The 22042-nt window shown below is 45.4% G+C and overlaps 1 protein-coding gene across 1 annotated transcript; it reads left to right on the forward strand.

Moving 5' to 3' along the window:
* The first annotated feature begins 825 nt into the window (after positions 1–825).
* On the forward strand, positions 826–14879 carry LOC137562004 (olfactory receptor 11L1-like). Its single transcript, XM_068273347.1, has 2 exons — positions 826–832; positions 13927–14879. Exons 1-2 carry the CDS (start codon positions 826–828, stop codon positions 14877–14879), a joined length of 960 nt encoding a protein of 319 aa, XP_068129448.1.
* The last annotated feature ends 7163 nt before the right edge of the window (positions 14880–22042 follow it).

Consider the following 22042-nt stretch of genomic DNA (forward strand, 5'->3'; position numbering starts at 1 on the left):
ACCAGGATTCTGGAAGTGGCTTGGGACAATCCCACAATTTTGCCAGCTGCAGCTTGATAGGAGCCTTTTCTGAAAAAATATAGTGCAGCTAGCAAATTAGTTAACCCTGGCACTGCCTGTGTTCTCTTACAATATGATTCAAGAGAAATGCAGATGTCCTGTTATAGCAAATAAATCCATTCTCTTGCAAATTGATGTGGTTCTAGACCTTATTCTTGCCCTTCTGCACCTTTGAATCACTCTCAGCTGATACATAACCACTTCAGATGGCCATCTTCTCTGTCGGCAATGATCTGACAGGAATAACGACAGAGCAGTGAAGGAGATAACTAATCCTGAATGTAATGCTAAACCACGCCCGCTTTAATGAATTGCACTTTCTTCCGTTTTAACGCATCACTAACGATTACGGAATGCTCGCTAACAGCTGTAGATAAATTTGATGAATCCTGAAATCAACTAAACGAATTCGGTATTTTACCAAACTGTCGTTAACCAATTCGATAAGTCTTGATGAATCGAGGCCTTAGTGAGTTGAGGTTTGACAAATTGTTTGGTAAATTCATCTGTTTTCTGCCTTACCAAATGTGTTGAATTGAATTGAAGTCAAAGTTGGTGTTTATTTTTTTTTCTAATTTATCAAATAAATAAATACCATAAATAGGTTTAAAAATAAAAATGCAGAAATCACAATATTAATGAGTCTTGGGACTAATTAAATCTTGTCTGAAATAATGCTAGGTTACTCCCAAAGGATGAGCAGGAAGGGTACAAAATAGTCTTCCTTTCCGTCTTTGTACTTTAACTCCTGAAAGCAGTGAGATCATGCCAGGTGAGACGATACTTACAAGTTCAGAAGTAAAACCTTATGGGCACCGCCAGGAACTGCAAACACAACTGCTTATTGCGTAAAGGGACACTCAGATCATTTAATCCAACAAAATTGTCCTTTTCATGAGCAACCAATTTTCAGGAAATGACCAAGAGTCCAACTTGGAAGGATGACATTGGTGACTAAATCTCATGGAAGCTTCGGAGCTAAAAAACAAAAATGATACAAGACAGGACTGGACTGGAAATGTACGTCTTTTATGTGTAAACACAGCCATAGAAACACATACAAACTTGATACAAAACTGACAGGACTAGACCGGAAATGTACAGATTTATGCATGAACACAGCCATAGAAACTCATATAAAACTGAAAGGACATGACTAAAACTGGACAGATTTATGTGTGAACACATCCATAGAGACACATACAAATCTGATGCCAACTCTGAAAAACTGACAGGACTAGACAGCTTTTTTATGTGTGAACCGAGCCTTAAAAATGAGGACTTTCTACTGACAACTGTCTGTTGTCTGCTGATAAACTGCATATGCTCTGCAAAGGGATGTGCCAGTAGCAAAACAGGATCCAAGGAAATACACACAATACAACTTCCTGCTAGGCGTTCCTGGTCACCATAGCTGCAGAAGGGACCAGCCATCACCTAAACTATCAGTGCCGTTGGGTAACATGATGACAGATGCCGCTGCAGCCATAGAGATATTAACCACAGAATAGTGATAATCGTAATCAGCTAATTACAATTATGCAGAATATCGAATACATGTTCGCAATTATGACTATACCTGCTAACGATTTGTAAATTCATTTTAGTGTAATCCATTCATAATTTACCATAATTTTCATGCATTTTGATGACGATTTAAGCAGTTAATAGCAAAACCCCCATACATGCTATTGTCAACAAATTGCTACATATATTAAAGGGGACCTAAACCCAATTGAAAAAAATGATTTTCACTTACCTGGGGCTTCGACCATCCCCCTGCAGCCATGCTGTGCCCTCGGCATTACTCCCGGCTCCCAAATACAATATGAGCACGACAATACTGAAAGTACAATCCATGTCAATGGACAAATATCAAACTAGAATAATCAAAAAGCGTCCATGACAATATAAAGTCACAAACAATCCAGCTCCATATAATACTCTTTATTACAAATAAAAACAATTAAAACCATACACAGAGATAGGGACTCAACAGTGCGGATAAGATCAGTAGTTAAATGCATAGCAGAACAATCAACAGGTATAGGGAACAATCCCCCAAATATGTAATACAATACAAACACAAAAGTGTATAAATCAGGCCGCAGTAAATGCAAAAAGCATGGTGTACTAAATGGACACAATGAATACATGCAAGTAAATAAATATACATGGGACTGTAGACAATACCATAAATATACATATGTGCATAAATAACAAATTCTTAACCATCTAAATAAAAAACACCAGACCCTCCAAGTTGGCATTAAAATGGCCGTGGCCTTCTTTATTGGTTATTTTAAAAACTCAAGAGGTCCAAATAACTTTATTGAATAAAACGTATCAATAATCAATAAAAACATCAAGATCAGCAGTTTATTGTAGTCCACCACTACGGTTCAGACCACTTAAAAGACTTCAACTTTCCGAAAGGACCCCTCACAAAGCTTGTCCACACTTCTCTGTGTGACTTGAAAGAACCAATAAAGCTTGACCACGACGACTTCTCCTATATAATTGGGAAAGGGTGGGTGGGGAGCTCCCCAGACCGCTCTGGACTAAAGGCAAGCTGAGGCTGAACGGGACCTGCTTTTATACACTGGACTTACCTCTGATTGGTTGCTGCAACAATGTTTAGACCCCAGCAACACCTGGCAGATTACCTTTTACCCACCTGCCGACCAATCCTCACATTAGCTACAATACTTTGCCTTGCAACTTGACCAGAGGGCATTAGCCAATCAGCAGGGAAGCCACCTCACTGATTGACCGTAATGTTAAATATATCTGACAGGACAAATACCATAACGAATGTATTTTGGATTGCCACAGGTCCCATGTAGGGCCTCTTTTATTAGGTTATTGGCCCTGTTCAATACTGCAGCTCAAAGATGGTTGCTTACCCTGAAAAAGATAATGACCGCACAGTGAGGCCCCACTCCGTGTCTATCTTACGCGTGTCGGATGTCTGTCCTTCATCGGAGACCTTCATCGGAGATCTCTCTAATTGTTTTTATTTGTACTTCCCTTAATAAAGAGTATTATATGGAGCTGGATTGTTTGTGACTTTATATTGTCATAGACGCTTTTTGATTATTCTAGATTCCTCCCGGATCCTCTGGTCCCCCGCCACCAGCTAGTTTCGTTTATGCCGACTCGGAGGGCCGCCGCACGTATCATTATATGCGTTACCGCGGTTACAGGAAGCTATAGCGGGTGTCAACACGTATCATTGTATGCGTTGACACCCACTATAGCATCCTGTAACCGTGGTAATGCATGTAATGATACACGTGGCCGCCCGCCGACTCCGAGTTGGCAAAAACAAAACTAGCTGGGGACAGAGGACCAGAGGATCCAGGCGAGACATTAAGGGCACTGGATGGCTGCAGGGGGCTGGTAAAAAACCCCAGGTAAGTGAAACCCATTTTTTTCAATTGGGTTTAGGTTTTCTGTAAAGTGAACCAGAGACGAAGCATCCTCATGTATTTTACCATATATATCAGTGGGAACATTAGAGAAAACGCCTACCCTGCTCTCTGTTTCATTATTTACTGTTCAGATTGCTTCTTATCAGCCCAGATAAAATCCCTGACTGAGCATTCAGTCTGGCTTTGCTATAATGACTCAGCTATAATGATTCCTGAGCAGAGCCACAAGGAGGCAGGCTTGGGCTTGAAAAGACAGCACAGAAGACAGACTCAGCTATAAAGATTCCTGAACAAAGTCAGACTGAATGCTCAGTCAGGGATTTTATCTGGGCAGATAAGAAGCAATCTGAACAGTGAAGAATGAAACAGAGAGCAGGGTAGGTGTTTTCTCGAATGTTCCCACTGATATATATGATAAAATACATGAGGGTGCTTCATCTCTGGTTTCCTTTAAGGAGACATTTTCAAAAAGACCTTGTAGTTTTTGAGAAAATCGATTTAAAAAAATGTAAGGGAATGGTTTTCAAACTGTAATTTTTCTGAGTTTAAACAACATGTTTTCCTTTGCATACTTAAAATCGATATTTTTTCAAAAACTGCAAGGTCTTTTTGAAAAAAAAAATTGACCTGTATCCACTTTTCTTTATAACATATGTAGCGGTTTTGATTACAATAGTATCTATGGGGGCCTTGCTATTTTCTGCCAAAATTGACACAAAATTACACCAGATTGGAAAGTTATGGTTCCCGAATGCAATTACAGGTGAAATTAATTAAGATTTTTCCTAAAATTTTACAGTGTGATTTCACATCATAATTGTGAATTTCTATGCGAAATTACGACTATGTGAAATTTGTGCTCATCAACAGTGGCATAGCTAAGGAGCGGTGGGCCCCGATGCAAGTATTACAATGGGGCCCCTAAGCACTCTATACATAACAATTGATACGGCGCCCCAAAACCTGCCAATGGCAATTACAGTGTCAGAGGTGCAATAAGGGGATGGGGAACAGCTTGCTAATGATTGCCACTATTCAAAGTATCTATAGAAGTGATTATTACCAGCACAGGGCCAATAGAGAGCTAATATTGTGCTTGAGCAATGGCCCCTGGGGGCCCCTCTGACCCAAAGGCCCCAATGTAGTGGCTACCTCTGCAACCCCTCATCACTACTGCAGAAGTTGGTGGCATCGATTTCAATGTAAAATTTAGTTGGAGATAAGATCAAACAAACAAACAAACAAATATTTTCACATATTCACCAATTTTTCACATTTTTCACAAATTTTGGCCACATTGCAAAAATACAATTTATTATTACAAATATTTTCTTGAAATCCAAAATGGCATTTTCCATGCGAAAATTACTTTGGTGAAAAATTTGCAAGCAACACTATTAGCTATGAAAGGCTAAAAGCAATCAAAAGATCTTGTTTAAATTCTGTGCATGTCTTTCCCATAGGTTTACTTCTATCTTTTTTTCTTTTTTTTTTTAACTCAAGAAATTTTTATTGGAAAATGTTTTAACATACAAAGATATTCAACAGTACATTCCCATTGAGTAGTTTATAAACAGGACATTACGAACCATCCTACAATGTTACATGTTCTCATTGGTACACTTATGAATGAAACCTTGGATAAGTTTACGATATTGTAGTAACGTTAGGCGTAGCCAATCTCGGTGTAGCTCAATTGATGGTTAACATCATAGTGGTATGAAGTTACATATGTAGTACAACAACAGTAAAATGAGTATTAGTCAAAAAAAGATATAAGACAGATGATTATCGTCTAGCAGGAGTTATCAAATCTAAATGATCTGGTAGGCGCTATATTGACATATAATTAACAATAAACTAAAAATAAACAGGTTAGTGTACATCAATGACATATGGTACATCTCCATTAACTAGATGCTTACTGCTCCTGAATCTCCACTAAGTGAAACCATTTTTAAGGAAAAAAAAGAATCTATAGATTTAGTCATACATTAAAGGGGAACTGAAGTAAGAGGTATACGGAGGCTGCCATATTTATTTCCTTTTAATCAATACCAGTTGTCTGGCAGCCCTGCTGGTCTATTTCTCTGCAGTAGTATCTGAATAACTCTAGAAACAAGCATGCAGCTAGTCTTGTCAGATCTGACTTTAAAGTCTGAAACACCTGATCTGCTGCATGCTTGTTCAGGGGCTATGGCTAATAGTATTAGAGGCAGAAGATCAGCAGGGCTGCCAGGCAACTGGTATTGCTTAAAAGGAAATAAACATGGCAGCCTCCATATACCTCTCTCTTCAGTTCCCCTTTAAATTGAAGGATACCCTCCAGATTGTTTAATCAGAATGCATAATGTACTCGAAATCCTTATTTCTCCAATAAGCACATAGGCGGGATTCCATAGACAGGTTGGTTTACTTCCATCTTTTACAAGGCTTCATGAACTTGGCTGCCATTCTTGCAAGTGGCAAGTGCAACACATGATACAATTACTTTTTTATAATGTTTTTTTTTTTTTGATTGATTGTAACATTTAAAGGGACCCTAAAAGAGAAGGAGATTTAGAAAATGGGCCTGTAAGTTATTATTGCCAAACATTTGTGTGTGTGCTTAAATGCATACCCACATGCTCTGTTTAGGGTTCCTTTAAAAAATCTGGCTAATGTACCAGTATTAAAAATTTCCCCATCCATTAAAAAAATATTTATAGAAAACTAAATAAATTAGCAATGTATCCTACACCATTCCATTTTCATAAAAATTGATCGGAAAAATTAGCCACTCCTAATTGAGTTATATAAAAAAAAAGTGAAATTCAATCAAATTTCTCACTTGAATAATGAAAAAAAAAACTTTATTTTATCTGTTCAACCAATTGTTTTTATCAGATCGTCATAACATTTAAACTTTTATTGTAGCGTGTGTGTCGACCTTAAATGACCACTATTGGATAGATTGTAAAGTTTAAAAACCGTGTACAAGAAGTGCATTTCTTCCAGATTATAATGCACTCCTACTTTCCTGTAGTTTACAGTAGGCAATAAAAATATGACAGATCTAAAAGGCTTTGGACTAGTCCATCTCTTAAAGAGAACCCGAGGTGGGTTTGAAGAATATTATCTGCATACAGAGGCTGGATTAGTGTTGGGCGAACAGTGTTCGCCACTGTTCGGGTTCTGCAGAACATCACCCTGTTCGGGTGATGTTCGAGTTCGGCCGAACACCTGACGGTGCTCGGCCAAACCGTTCGGCCACATGGCCGAACTAAGAGCGCATGGCCGAACGTTCCCCGAACGTTCGGCTAGCGCTGTGATTGGCCGAACGGGTCACGTGGTTCGGACCCGAACGCGCTCTGATTGGCCGAACGGTCACGTGGTTCGGGTAAATAAATACCCGAACCACGTCATATCTCCGCCATTTGTCTGTGGGTTTAGCTTTGGGTAGGCAGGCAGGGTAGTTCGCGCTCCAGCCACGCTAGCCAGGGTCCCCCCCAGTCATTGTGTGTCACTGCTGGGAACAGTAGTACACCGCTCGTTCAGCCACACTATATAGCATTCTGTGTACTGTTCTGTGTCTGCTGGGAATAGTGGTACACCGCTCGTTCAGCCACACTATATAGCATTCTGTGTACTGTTCTGTGTCTGCTGGGAACAGTAGTACACCGCTCGTTCAGCCACACTATATAGCATTCTGTGTACTGTTCTGTGTCTGCTGGGAACAGTAGTACACCGCTCGTTCAGCCACACTATATAGCATTCTGTGTACTGTTCTGTGTCTGCTGGGAACAGTAGTACACCGCTCGTTCAGCCACACTATATAGCATTCTGTGTACTGTTCTGTGTCTGCTGGGGATAGTGGTACACCGCTCGTTCAGCCACACTATATAGCATTCTGTGTACTGTTCTGTGTCTGCTGGGAACAGTAGTACACCGCTCTTTCAGCCACACTATATAGCATTCTGTGTACTGTTCTGTGTCTGCTGGGAACAGTAGTACACCGCTCGTTCAGCCACACTATATAGCATTCTGTGTACTGTTCTGTGTCTGCTGGGAACAGTAGTACACCGCTCGTTCAGCCACACTATATAGCATTCTGTGTACTGTTCTGTGTCTGCTGGGAACAGTAGTACACCGCTCGTTCAGCCACACTATATAGCATTCTGTGTACTGTTCTGTGTCTGCTGGGAATAGTGGTACACCGCTCGTTCAGCCACACTATATAGCATTCTGTGTACTGTTCTGTGTCTGCTGGGAATAGTGGTACAACGCTCGTTCAGCCACACTATATAGCATTCTGTGTACTGTTCTGTGTCTGCTGGGAATAGTGGTACACCGCTCGCTCAGCCACACTATATAGCATTCTGTGTACTGTTCTGTGTCTGCTGGGAACAGTAGTACACCGCTCGTTCAGCCACACTATATAGCATTCTGTGTACTGTTCTGTGTCTGCTGGGAACAGTAGTACACCGCTCGTTCAGCCACACTATATAGCATTCTGTGTACTGTTCTGTGTCTGCTGGGAATAGTGGTACACCGCTCGTTCAGCCACACTATATAGCATTCTGTGTACTGTTCTGTGTCTGCTGGGAATAGTGGTACACCGCTCACCCGCCACTGTATAGCATTGTGCTCTGTGTCGCTGCTGGGAATAGTGGTACACCGCTCACCCGTCACTGTATAGCATTGTGCTCTGTGTCGCTGCTGGGAATAGTGGTACTGTATAGCATTTCTGTACTGCCACTGTACTGCTGCCAGTCAGCGTGTACTGTAAGGATAAGTGAAATGAGGAAGAAATCCGGTGAAAGAGGGAGGGGCAAGGGAAGAGGTGTTTCCCCTGACGGTTCACGTACAGGCCACAGGGGAGCACCCAAGAAAACCCACTCAATACCGCCCATGTTGTCCAGGACAACAACCCTCACAAATCCAAAAGAACAGGACCAGATAATTACTTGGATGACCTCTCAAGCGTCCAGCAGTGGGTTAAGCAGCACCAGCACATCACGCACGAGGTCCGAGTCCTCAGCCAGTTACAAGGAGCCAGTGGGCACAAAGCTGACACAACCGGCAGCGACACCACGCACACAACTGCCAGATAACCAGTCCGATGAATTACCTCAGGACACAATGGGGTATTCGCAGGAGCTATTCCCAGCCCAACAAACTTCCACCTTTCAAAGGTCAATGGAGGAACAGCCAGAAATGTTGTGCCTGGATTCACAACCGTTAACTGTGGGAAATGCACCGCGCACTGAAATACAAGGCGAGTCCGAAGAGGACTCGGAAACCCAAATCCCAGAGCAATTTGGGCAGGAGGGGTTGCAATTGCAGGAGGTCGGCCGACAAGATCTGGAAGACGACGTTGGAGTGTGCTGCGCAGAGGTTGTTGTGGGGAGCTCTACTCCACGGCGGCGGCCCACAATGACATATGACGAGTTTGAGGAGATGGAAGAGGAGGGTATGGACAATGTGGACAGAGACCCAGATTTTGTTTGTGAACGAGAACATCGCCGTCGTAGCAGCAGCACAGATGAGTCTGTTGAAGAACCCACTGCTGCACGAGCTCGCCTTGTGCCACAAGGTAGGCGGCGCGCAATTTCAGGCACCACAAGCGTGGAAGTTCAAGTGAGAGGCAAAAGAGGAGCAAACAGAAATCGCCAGCAAGGAGGCAGGTGCTCCAAAGTCTGGGCTTTCTTTGAAGACTGCACTGAGGATGTTACCATGGCGATTTGCAAGGTGTGCAAGACCCGCCTGAGCAGGGGGAAAAGTATTAACAACCTCTCCACCACCAGCATGAGCCGTCACATGCTATCCAAACATCCCACTCTTTGGGCAAACGCGTCAGGACAGGGTACCAGAAACAACACTGCCTCCCTTGGGTTCACCAGACCCGCCTCAGCAGCAGCAGTAGCCCAGCCATTGCGTGGTTCACAACATTCACAAACATCAGACGACGCTGACACTGTCACTTTCCGGAGTAGTGCTCTTGAGGTCTCCCAGTGTTCTTCAAACACAACAACCAACAGCCCTTCCGTGTGCAGCGCTACGGTTCAGTTGTCTGTGTCGGAGATGTTTGAGCGCAAGAGGAAATTGCCAGCAAATGACCCCCGGGCCGTGGCAGTAACAGCCAGCATAGCCAAGCTTCTGGCCTGCGAAATGCTGCCATATCGATTGGTGGAGACAAACAGCTTCAAGGGCATGATGTCAGTGGCCATCCCACGTTACGTGGTTCCCAGCCGCTACCACTTTGCACGCTCTGCAGTGCCTGAGTTGCATGAGCACGTGGTCAGCAAAATAACCCGAAGCTTGAAGAATGCCGTTGCCTGCAAGGTTCACCTCACCACTGACACCTGGACGAGTGCGTTCGGCCAGGGTCGATACATCTCCCTTACCGCGCACTGGGTGAACCTTGTGGAGCCTGGCAGCGATTCCTCACCTGCTACGGCACGGGTGTTGCCCACGCCACAAACAGCTGCACCGCCGTCCCTCCCACTGGATAACAGCAGCACCTACCTCTCTGACTCCTTCTCCTCCAACGCATCTCAAAGCTGTACCTCATCCGGAAACGCTAACCCAGCAGCAGTAGGATCGTGGAAGCAGTGCAGCACAGCTGTTGGCATGCGTCAGCAAGCGTTGCTGAAGCTAATCTGCCTTGGGGATAAGCAGCACACAGGGGAGGAAATTTGGAAGGGAATAAAGGAACAGACGGATTTGTGGCTGGCACCGCTGGACCTGAAACCGGGCATGGTTGTGTGTGATAATGGGAGTAATCTCATTCGCGCTTTAAGGTTGGCTAAGCTGACACACATCCCTTGCCTGGCGCACGTGATGAACCTAGTAGTTCAGCGGTTCCTGAGGACATACCCAGGCGTGGCCGATCTTCTGTTGAAGGTGCGTCGAGTGGCCAAACATTGTAGAACTTCCAGTACTGCTTCGGGGGCACTCGCCAAGATGCAGGAGCGCTTCAATCTCCCCCACCATCGCTTGCTGTGTGATGTCCCTACGCGCTGGAATTCTACGCTGCACATGCTAGCCCGCTTTTGCGAGCAGAAGAGTGCAGTGGTCCAGTACATGACGGCGCAGTACCGAGGCGCATCCGGCCAGCTGCCAAGCTTCTGTGGATCCGATTGGGCCAACATGTTGGACCTCTGCCAAGTCCTCCAAAATTTTGAGCAATCCACGTTGCTTGTGAGCAGTGACAACTCTTCAGTCAGCATTACCATACCACTGCTGTGTTTACTGAAGAGGTCGATGTTAAAAATCAAGGAAACAGCTGTCATGATGCAACTGGGGGAATCTGAAGGAGAAAACGATCAGCGTGATGGTACCAACATCAGGCCATCCGCCTCAGGGAACGCTGGCCCCAGCAGCTATGACGAAGAAGAGGAGGAGGAACAGCTGGAGTTGGAGCAGGAATTTCATGCCACCACTGACGAGGGCCAGAGCGGTGCACGTTGGACTTCCACAATTCAACGCGAATGGTCAGCAGAAGCAGACCAGGAGGAAGGTGACGACTATGATGCATCACAACAACTATCACAACGCTCACAAGAGGATGATGAGGATTCTGGTAGGACTCTGGCACACATGGCTCAATTCATGCTAGACTGCATTGAACGTGACCCACGCATTGTGCGCATTCTGGACAACACCAATTACTGGGTTTATACCCTTCTGGATCCACGGTACAAACACAATGTTCCAAAACTGCTTGAAGAAAGAGTCAGACAGGTCAAAATGGAAGAATACCAGCAGGCCCTTGTGGAGACTTTAGAGAGGAGATTGACATCCTCCCCCTCCTCTAGCCAGTTGTACGCAGACAGACTGACTTCCGCAAACCCAGGACGACCAGGAGGGCAGCAAACAACGCAAGCCGCAGCTAGTACCCAAAAGGGAATGGTATCGGCAGTGTCCTTGGAGTGGGAAAATTTTCTGACACCCATGCAGCAGCAGCCCACAGAACAGCAAGCGTGCAGATCCACCTCCAACACCGATCGCCTGGAGAAGATGGTCAAGGACTACATGTCAGATGACGTAGCTGTGTCTAACAATCCATCTGCACCCTTCAACTATTGGGTATCGAAGCTAGACACCTGGCACGAACTGGCAATGTACGCAATAGAGGTGCTGGCTTGCCCGGCAGCCAGCGTTATGTCGGAACGCTGTTTCAGTGCTGCCGGAGGCATCGTCACAGATCGGCGTATCCGCCTCTCCACAGAAAATGCAGACCGTCTGACTCAAATTAAAATGAATCAATCCTGGATTGGAAACGACTACGCAACACTCCAGGACCCCAACCAAGTAACATGACCAATGAACATCTGGGATGGTTTAGCGTTTCCGGTCCCTGTTTATTGAACCTCTCATCTGTATTACACTTATGACTGCATGGCGGCAAAAAGCATTGCTATATCCGCACGCTTTTTGTCCTCATGCAAGGCCTGTGTTGTTGTGTCTCAAAAAGCTTGGCCTTCTCCTCCTGCGCCTGCTCCTAGTCCTGTTCCATCACGTCTGCTGCTGCTGGGTTAGCATTTCCAGTCCCTGTTTATTGAACCTCTCATCTGTATTACATTTATGACTGCATGGCGGCAAAAAGCATTGCTATATCCGCACGCTTTTTGTCCTCATGCAAGGCCTGGGTTGCGTCTCAAAAAGCGTGGCCTTCTCCTCCTGCGCCTGCTCCTGTTCCATCACGTCTGCTGCTGCTGCTGGGTTAGCGTTGCCGCTCCCTGTTTATGGAACCTCTTATCTTTATTACATTTATGACTGCATGGCGGTACAAAGCATGCTATCCGCACGCTTCTTGCCCTCATGCAAGGCCTGGGTTGTTGTGTCTCACAAAGCGTGGCCTTCTCCTCCTGCACCTGCTCCTGTTCCATCACGTCTGCTGCTGCTGCTGCTGCTGCTGGGTTAGCGTTGCCGGTCCCTGTTTATGGAACCTCTTATCTTTATTACATTTATGACTGCATGGCGGTACAAAGCATGCTATCCGCACGCTTCTTGCCCTCATGCAAGGCCGGGGTTGTTGTGTCTCACAAAGCGTGGCCTTCTCCTCCTGCGCCTCCTCCTGTTCCATCACGTGTGCTGCTGCTGGGTTAGCGTTACCGGTCCCTTTTCCTGGAACCTCTTATATGTATTACATTTATGACTGCATGCCGACAAAAAACATGTTACCTGTGCAAAGAAAACAGACATTTCCCGCATTTAAAAGACAGTTTTCCCTTTGAAACTTTAAAATCGATTTTCTCAAAAACTATAAGCTCTTTTTGCAAATTTTTTTTTTCCTCTTGTACCCACTCCCAAGGTGCACATACCCTGTAAATTTGGGGTATGTAGCATGTAAGGAGGCTTTACAAACCACAAAAGTTCGGGTCCCCATTGACTTCCATTATGTTCGGAGTTCGGGTCGAACACCCGAACATCGCGGCCATGTTCGGCCTGTTCGGCCCGAACCCGAACATCTAGATGTTCGCCCAACACTAGGCTGGATCTGCCTATACAGCCCAGCCTCTGTTGCTATCCAAAAGGTCCCCCTGCGCTCTGCAATCCCTCCATAAATCACAGCCACGCTGCTGACAAACAGCTTGTCAGAGCTGGCTGTGTTTATCTCTATAGTGTCAGTCTGCTGCTCTCCCCGCCTCCTGCAGAACTCCAGTCCCCGCCTGCATCCCTTCCCTCCCTGCTGATTGGAGGGAAGGGACGGGGGCAGGGACCGGAGCTATGCAGGAGGCGGGGGAGCATCTGAGACTGACACTACAGATGTAAACAAAGCCTCACAGCACGGCTGTGATTTATGAGGGATTGCAGAGTGCAGGGGGACCTTAGTGGGGTTTGGGATAGCAACAGAGGCTGGGCTGTATAGGCAGATCCAGCCTCTGTATGCAGATAACATTCTTTAAACACACCTCGGGTTCTCTTTAACGGATGATTCTCTGTATTTCTTAACTTTCAAAAGCACTAGCTGAACAGTGGCTGTTTAGCCCAACTGTCAAAATGTGCAAATGAGTAGGCAGGCCAGATTACATTTTTGTACAGATCCTTTCTAGGGAGTGGATTTGTAAAGAATAAACTAAATACTGAGTATACTCAATGATGACTTGGACTAGTCCAAAAACTCAGATCAGTCAAGTATTTATTACCTACTGTATATGACAGAAACATAGGAGAAAATTAATTTACCGTGCATTTTAATCTGGAAGAAATGTGCTCCTTATAAATAAGTGCCCACATGTATTTTACATTTTAACATTTTTGGGGATAGTTGTCCTTAAAGTGAGATAGGGGTCGATTTGCTGTGGGACTGAACTGGAAAATTTCAGTTGCTTTCTGCTAGAAGGGGCAAAAATTCCAATGTTAAATAAAGTGTTCCTAAAATTTAAAGTAATTAAATTCATCATAAATGGTGATTTAATATATTCTTCTTGACCCACAACCATAGCGGAGAAGAATCAGACGCAAGTCAAAGAATTTGTTCTTCTGGGATTTGGCGACCTTCATAGTTTCCGTATTCTACTCTTCGTCATCTTTCTGATTGTCCATATAATGGCCTTAACCAGCAACGCCCTTGTCATCATCCTGGTGGCAAGCAGTCGGAGTCTACATTCTCCAATGTACTTCTTTCTCAGCCAGTTGTTCTTGTCCGAAATCCTCTTCACCAGCAATATTGTGCCGAACATGTTATGGCTGATCCTCGTAGGTGGTGGGAAAGTATCTGTTTCCCGATGTATCTCCCAGTTCTATCTACTTGCCGTTCCAACCATTGCCCAGTGCTTGCTGTTGGCTGCCATGTCTATAGATAGGCACGTGGCCATCTGCAAACCATTGCATTACTTCATCATCATGACTTTTCAGCATCAGCTTCAGATAGTGCTCACCTGCTGGGCAATGGGCTTCACTTTTTCTTTTCCTGTTTACTTTTGCTTAACACAATTAAAGTTTTGTGAACGCAACTCGATTAACCACTTTTTTTGCGACGTTGCTCCTCTCATACAACTCTCATGCTCTGACACGTACATTGTGGAACTGGTCACAGCCGTGGTTGCCTTCCCCATCATCTTGTCTCCATTTCTATTAATTGTGGTGACCTACATCCTTATATTTGAAACAGTCCTGAAGATTCCATCCACCACTGGCAGAAAGAAGGCCCTCTCCACCTGCAGCTCACATCTCATGGTCGTATGTATGTACTACGGCACCATGTTTTCAGTCTACATAATCCCACCTAGAGAGAACTCGGTGAATACCAACAAGGCTCTGTCTCTGCTTTACACCTTGGTGACTCCTTTGTTTAACCCTCTGGTCTACAGCCTGCGCAATAAGGATATTAGGACTGCCCTTCAAAAAGCGCGGAGCTCACACAAGTCTTTGAAGGACATCAGGGGGGAAAAATAAATATTAAGATTTTTGGGGGGAGCGTTCTGTGCTTGAACAGTTCAACTCATTGTGAACTACACAAGCGTAGAAAGATCGCGGCCGCGGGAGCACAATAACGAGAGGCACGTGACATGCTTGTGTGTGCACGGAAGCCTGTAACCCAGCTTGGGGTAAGCAATCATTACGGAAATGACAGCAGCGGGTACATCAAAAAAGGGCACATGGAAAAAATGTAATGATTTTGTCAATAACTATATTTTATCGTTTCTTGTTGTAATAAAAATCCTCTGGCTTGAAGGAGGAAGTGCACCGGTGTGAGGCTTGCAACGCGACCATTAGGACATGTGCAAGCTCTTTGGAACACAGGGCGGACGGTGGAATTATGGGTAAGTAACCCCTTGAATCCCCGCTGCACACCTGCGCCAATTAAACTTCATTTGACTCACTAGTAATCACTCGTGATTACTTGTAACAGCCTCCGGTGAGCATCACTCATCAGCCGCAAAAGGGAAGTTGCAGTGCATGCTGGGGGGTTCTCCTTTACTTTCCACCCCTTCTCTACAGACACAGCTAGTTCATCCTGATTGGCTGCAGCCTGTGTCACTCTCACGCCTACTCCTCTCTCATTGGCCTCCCATGTCTGCTACCCTCCCTGCATTTCAGCCCCATCAAAGGGCATTCCTGCCGCATCAATGGGCACCTCTGCATCCATGGGAACCCCCAGGCCCTGCTACCATTTCCATTGGGATTCCCCCTGCATTTACCCTCAACCCTGTAGCATGCCTGCTCGTCACTCATCCCGCAGCATTATAGAGTTTAGCGGGGAAGAATATATGTAGCGCACACAGACTCACCTCAACATAGTTCCAGGCGATGGAGCTGCATTTATTCTTCCCCGCTAAGCTCTGTAATGCTGCGGGACGAGCGGAGATGCTGCAGGGTTGAGGGGAAATCCCTATGTATATGGTAGCAGGGCTGGGGGGTTCCCATGGATGCGGGGATGCCACTGATGTGGCGCTCTCTATTGCTTTTATAGTTTATAGTTTACTTTTATAGTTTATTTAATGTATGATCTATGAACAAGTAAATGATCATATCCGCTTTCATTAACTCAGCTATGTTTGTCAATAAAGGCAATGTTGTTTACTACCATTGCAAATTAGACCATAAAAGACAATGCCCACTCTCCAGACCCGACTGGTTTTGGCCTTGCACCATCCTTGCGCATGGTTGAAACCAGTCGGGTTTAGAGAGTTGGCGTGGTCTTATCCGTTTCTACTGCACCTTCCCTTTAAATGCCTGTTTAATGCATATTAAAATTGAAAGGTCCTTGTTATCAGGACCCACAATGTAAGTAACTTACGTTCCACATCTGTTTTCAGTTGTTTTTTATCGATTAAATTCTCATTGTAATTTAAAACATATAACTGATATCTACCTTTCTTATATGTGGTGATGGTGACCGCTATGTGTGTTTGAGCATCTACACTTAGTTATAGGAGCACTTGGGAATACACCATAAGTTTTTCGGCAGATAGATGGCTTGATAGATAATTTCCGACAGGTCCGATCTGATTTAGATTGTTTTTCTGATCGATTTTCTCATAGAAGTAAATGGAAATTAAGAAAAACGATCCAAAAATCAATCGGAAATTTGATAAGCCAGTAAATCTACCGCAAAAACTCATTGTGTATTCCCAGCATTACCTTTCCTTTGTAATCTCTGTAAAATATATATACAGTACTAGGGCCTTTATTTAATTCACTTCATCTCCTAAGTCTTCTACTAGGTAATATTTTCACATCTTAATGCCTTTTAACTTAAAAAGAACCAGAGATAATGAAAAACATTTTTATACATACCTGGGGCTTCCTCCAGCCCCCTTCAGCCAAATCCGTCCCTCACTGCCATTCTCCGCCTCCTACATCCTCTGCTATGGTTCCAGGTAACTTCGGAGGTCGGGAATAGAAGCAGCCGCTACTCGTAAGAGGCACGGGCGGGGAGGACTCACCTCTTCCTCGTTCCAGCGTGCGCTCCACTGACGTCACTTCCTGCAACGCTGCAGGAAGTGACGTCAGTGGAGCGCACGCTGGTAAGAGGTGAGTCCTCCCCGCCCGTGCCTCTTACGAGTAGCGGCTGCTTCTATTTAAGGCTGGAGGGGAGCGCAGATCGGGGGACCCAGGCGAGGGAGGGGGGGTCCGACCCCCCCTCCCCGCCGCTAGGCCCAATACCCCCGTCCTGCCTGCTACCCCTCCAGCTCGGCGTCCCCCCAGAGCGGCCGGGGGGGGGGGGGCGGCGGTGGCAATTTTTTCAAAATTTGCCTCAGGCGGCAAAAAGTCTAGGGCCGGCCCTGGCAACAGGGAGATCACTCAGCCACACTGCACCTGCGCCGACTGGCCGAAATTACCGGAAGCCATAAAGGAGGATCCAGGAGGCAGAAGAGGACAGTGAGGGAGTGATCAGGCCGAAGGGGGCTGGAGGAAGCCCCAGGTATGTATGAATTTTCTTTTTACTCATCATCTCAGGTACACTTTTACCACCAGCAAGCAAGAATATAATCAAAATAATTTTAAAAGTGCTTTTTCAACTACATTTTGGTACTTTTCAATTGCAGAGTGCAAAAGTTATTTTAAACAGAAGATGAAAAATGATCTCCTAGGAGAAATATTGAATGAGGGTCTTGCCCTTATCAGCTCCTTGTTGGGCAGCAAATCTCAGCGAATATCTTCAGAGCACCAACTCTGTAGTAGCAGTAGGGTATTGTACCATGTTAGCCAGTGGCGTAGCAATAGGTAGCAACCGCACCAGGGCCCTTGAGCCAGAGGGCCCCGAGGAGCCCTCTCTCACCCGCAGTATTAGCTCTTTATTGGTCCTGTACTAGTAATGATCACTTCTATAGATACTTTGAATGGTAGTTATCATGAACAAAGTGTTCCCCATCCCCCTTCTTGCACGTCTGACACTGTGGCTGTCCTTGGCTGGTTTTGTTGCGCTGTATCAATTGTTATGTATCGAGTGCTTGGGGAGACCCAATATAAAACTTGCACCGGGGCCCACAGCTTCTTAGCTATGCCACTGGTGTTAGCCATCAGTAAAAGCAAGAAGTTTTGAATCTGGATGATATTTATTGGCTAACTTAAAGAGAACCCGAGGTGGATTTTGAGAATGCTATAAGGACACAGAGGCTGGTTCTGCATACAATGACCAGCCTCTGTTACTATACCATGCCCCCCCCCCAGTCCCCCCCACCCTGCATTCTGCTGTCCCCAGAAAAAAACCGCCATGCTAGTGACATGCAGCTTGTAGCTAGCCGGCTGTTTACATCCAGGCTGTCATTTACCGCCGCTCCCCCGCCTCCTCTATAGCGCCGCTCCCCGCCTGTGTCTCTTCCCTCCAATCATCTTATGGAGGTGGGGAGGAGAGGGACGCAGGCGGGGAGCGGTGCTATAAAGAAGGTGAGGGAGCGGCGGTAAATGACAGCCTGGATGTAAACAGCCGGCTAGCTACAAGCTGCATGTTGCTAGCATGGCATTTTTTTTCTGGGGGACAGCAGAGCGCAGGTGGGGGCCTGAGGGGGGGGGGCACAGAATAGTAACAGAGGCTGGTCATTGTATGCAGAACCAGCCTCTGTGTCCTAATAGGATTTCACAAACCCACCTCGGGTTCTCTTTAAAAAAATATAAGCGTACAGACCCATACCAGCCTCATGATTTTTCAGACTATTTTCCAGACTAAAAAACGTCAATTAGTGTCACACAGCGATAACGACCAGCATGGCGGATCGGATCTTTAACTACCTAACGACTATCTAACGCGGCGGCAGCCCCAGGACCACCTAACACCAATTGGCGTCAAGTCCTGGAGCTCCAGTTTCCCAGGGAACGGCCGCTCGCATGATCGTTCCCTGCCCGGAGCTCCGTGATTAGCCTGCTAGCCGCCGATCGTGGCTAGCAGGCTGTTTGTAAACAAAAGGGGAAAGATATCCCCTTTGTTTACATGCGTACAGCGCTGCGGTCCCCAGCAGCGTTGCATGAGATCGGCAATTCCCGGCCTCTGATTGGCAGGGGATCGCCGTCCTCTCATCAGCCTATGAGAGGCGGAACAGGACGGATCGCCGTCCTGTTCCAATTCCAGTGCAGGGATGGGAGGCGGGAAGGGGAGGGAAGAGGGAGGGAGGGTGAAACAGCCTATACAGGTGGAAAAAAACAAACAAACGGCCGCAGCAATCGGACACCTCCGGCGGCATGTCCCCTTAGGGACAAAAAAAAGGAGGTGAGTCCGATCGCTGGGCTCCATAGCTGGGCTGTGCAGGAGGCTGAAAAGCCTGCACAGCTCAGTGCAACAAGTAACAGCCTGGTTGTTAGGGGGGGCGGGGTTAACACTGCAGTCCTCAAGTGGTTAATAAGATCCCCCGATGAATCCCATGCAAAGTACCGCAATCGCTTGAAGTCTCGTTCGCGCCCATCATATGCCTTCACATATATCCGCCGCCAGGAATTGGGCACGCTCGTTGTCATGTGACGTCGCTGTGATCCATCTTCCTTTGTTGCAAAGTGAGTGAATATTCAGCTTAAGCTTTTGGCTATTGTGCTTTCATCAGACTTAAATCCTGTGTGCTGATGAGTTGCTAAAGCACACAGCTATATACATGCAACATCCAAAGGGGATACCTTATATACTCGCGTATAAGCCTAATTTTCCAGCACAAAAAAATGTGGTGAAAAGTTACCCCCTCGGCTTATATGTGAGTCAGTGGAGAAGAATGGATGGTGGAGCAGGTTTTGTTACTGGCAGAGGAGCGTAAGGATTGTGCACTAGTGATCCTGCTCTTGCCATCTGGCTCCCTGCTGTGTCCGTAGCCCCCCTCCCCCCCTCCATCCCCGCAACATGGTGTGCAGAGTGCGCTGCTCAAGACAACCTGTGTCCCCTGGCTTGTGGAGCGGAGCATGCCAGCAACGTATCATTGGTGCAATGATCGGGGATTCTTCCTGTGTGGCAATCGCTGTCTCATATCTATGACACCATCTAGTGGCATCTTGAGATACAGCTGTATAATCCTTTGGTTACAACTCGCTATGGGGAGGGGGCTGACTTGTACTGGGGGCACATCTGGCTACTGTGGAGGGGGCTATACTGGGGAGGGGGCTTATACGCGAGTCAATCACTTTTTTCCTGGTTTCTGGGGGAAAGGTGGGTTCCTCGGCCTATACGCGAGTCGCTTATATGTGAGTTTGTACGGTAAATGGATTTTTTGGAAACATAAATACATGTCATTACAATGCCTTAATTTAAGCAGCACAAATAGGGTTGTGAGAGGATGTTAGCTGATTTATGACAAATAGATAAGATCCTTTGATAAGATAAGAAATAAGAGATAAGAAATCTCCAGAGCAGAAGCCAAGTGGATATATAACTTGGGAACATTGCATCCGGGTGGAATGAACATTGAATTTGATCTAAACTGCTTCATTACTACCGATATCTGAGAAGAAAACCATTGCGCAGATTCCCTACTACTGATATCTGAGAAGAATACTATTGGGCACATTCCCTGGGCATATTAGGAGGGTGGGGGAACTATCCGGGGGGGGGGGAACTATCCAGGGGGAGGGGCTACAGCACTTATGAATCCACTAGGGTGGGCTTTAATAGGACAAATCACTCAATATGTAGGAAAAGAGGTATGGGTAATTTAATGAAGGAACTGAATTAATATTGATGCAATATTTATGGAACGTTGGAGTTATGCACATTGATAATCAGAGCTATATGGATAATGGGGGTTTAGGGATGGTGAATATTATATTATATTTGAATACCAGCATAGAACAATAAGGGAAGGAGCACTTGGGTGTAATAATAGTGCACAGGGAGACACATGGGTTACAATGAGACACACTAGGATCCTGGAAATAATATACATACTAGAAGCCGGATTAATAATAAAATTGATGCCTAATAAAATTGGTGCCTAAACTAAATGAGGCCCAGTAGGGATGATGAATAATAAATGGTTCATATGAGTATTTGGGAGTAGAAGTTAGAAAAATGACCACTAGATGGCGGCTAGAGGAATATACGGAAATGGTTGTCAATGTGCATTAAAGCGGAATATAACCCAGCATTTCAACTTTGCTCTAAAACATTATTTACAGCATATTATATGCAACCAGCATTTTTTTTTTACTAGACCAGCATTGGAAGGGTTAAACACAGAGGTTTAAAGTTCCGTGGAGAGATATGCAGAATTTCAGATAGATACATTTAACTAAATAGAATGTAACAAGTGATAAATGTTACACACTCTTTGGCTGTCCTCCAGCTCCTTCTCAGAGAGAGTGAGTCACATTCCACACTTAGATACATTTATGTAAACAAAATGTATCTATGTCAGCTTCGGATGCGTCTGCAGTTCTCTCCAGGAACTTTAAAGCTCTGTGTAACCCTTCCAATGCTGGTCTAGTAAAAAAAAAAATGCTGGTTGCATATAATATACTGTAAATAATGTTTTAGAGCAAAGTTGAAATGCAGGGTTATATTCCGCTTTAAGGAATAATATTAATTTTGATATATTTTATATATTTTTTAGATTGATATTAATTTTCGTTCAGGTTGTACTGATGTTTAACTATAAGCTTGTATTGGATACGGGATTGTAATTGCAGCAGTGTCTGTCAAAAGGCACGGTGTGTTTACATGAGGACAAGCATAGTGGTCGCCATGTTAATGGAGTCCATGGGGAGAGGAAATTAGCAAATGATGAATTGTTAACCAATTAGAAACAAGTTGTGCAATATAAAGGGACATGACACGCTAGTGACGTCAGCCCAGATGAGTCTGATTGGACAAAATACGTATGGCGGAGCTACATCCAGCGCGTCTGACGTCACTGCACCAAGGGATTCCCGGTACAGGCAAACTTGGAGCTTAGCATGGGAGTGAGATCCGGGCGGACGGAGGGGAAGACGGAACGCCGTTGTTTTCCTAGCCAGATGCCAGGAAAGACCCCGCTGCTACAATAACTGATGTGCAATCAAACAAGTCAGCATATGTGGTGCGCAATTATTGTGCGGGCAATAGAACCTACATATGCAGTTTTACGCTATGATGTTTTATTTTGTATGTTTTATATGCATTGGAGCTCTCCCACGCTCCCTATGCTCGTTAGTGTACAGCGACT

Source organism: Hyperolius riggenbachi, chromosome 3, assembly GCF_040937935.1.
Source record: "Hyperolius riggenbachi isolate aHypRig1 chromosome 3, aHypRig1.pri, whole genome shotgun sequence".
Taxonomy (NCBI): Eukaryota; Metazoa; Chordata; class Amphibia; order Anura; family Hyperoliidae; genus Hyperolius; species Hyperolius riggenbachi.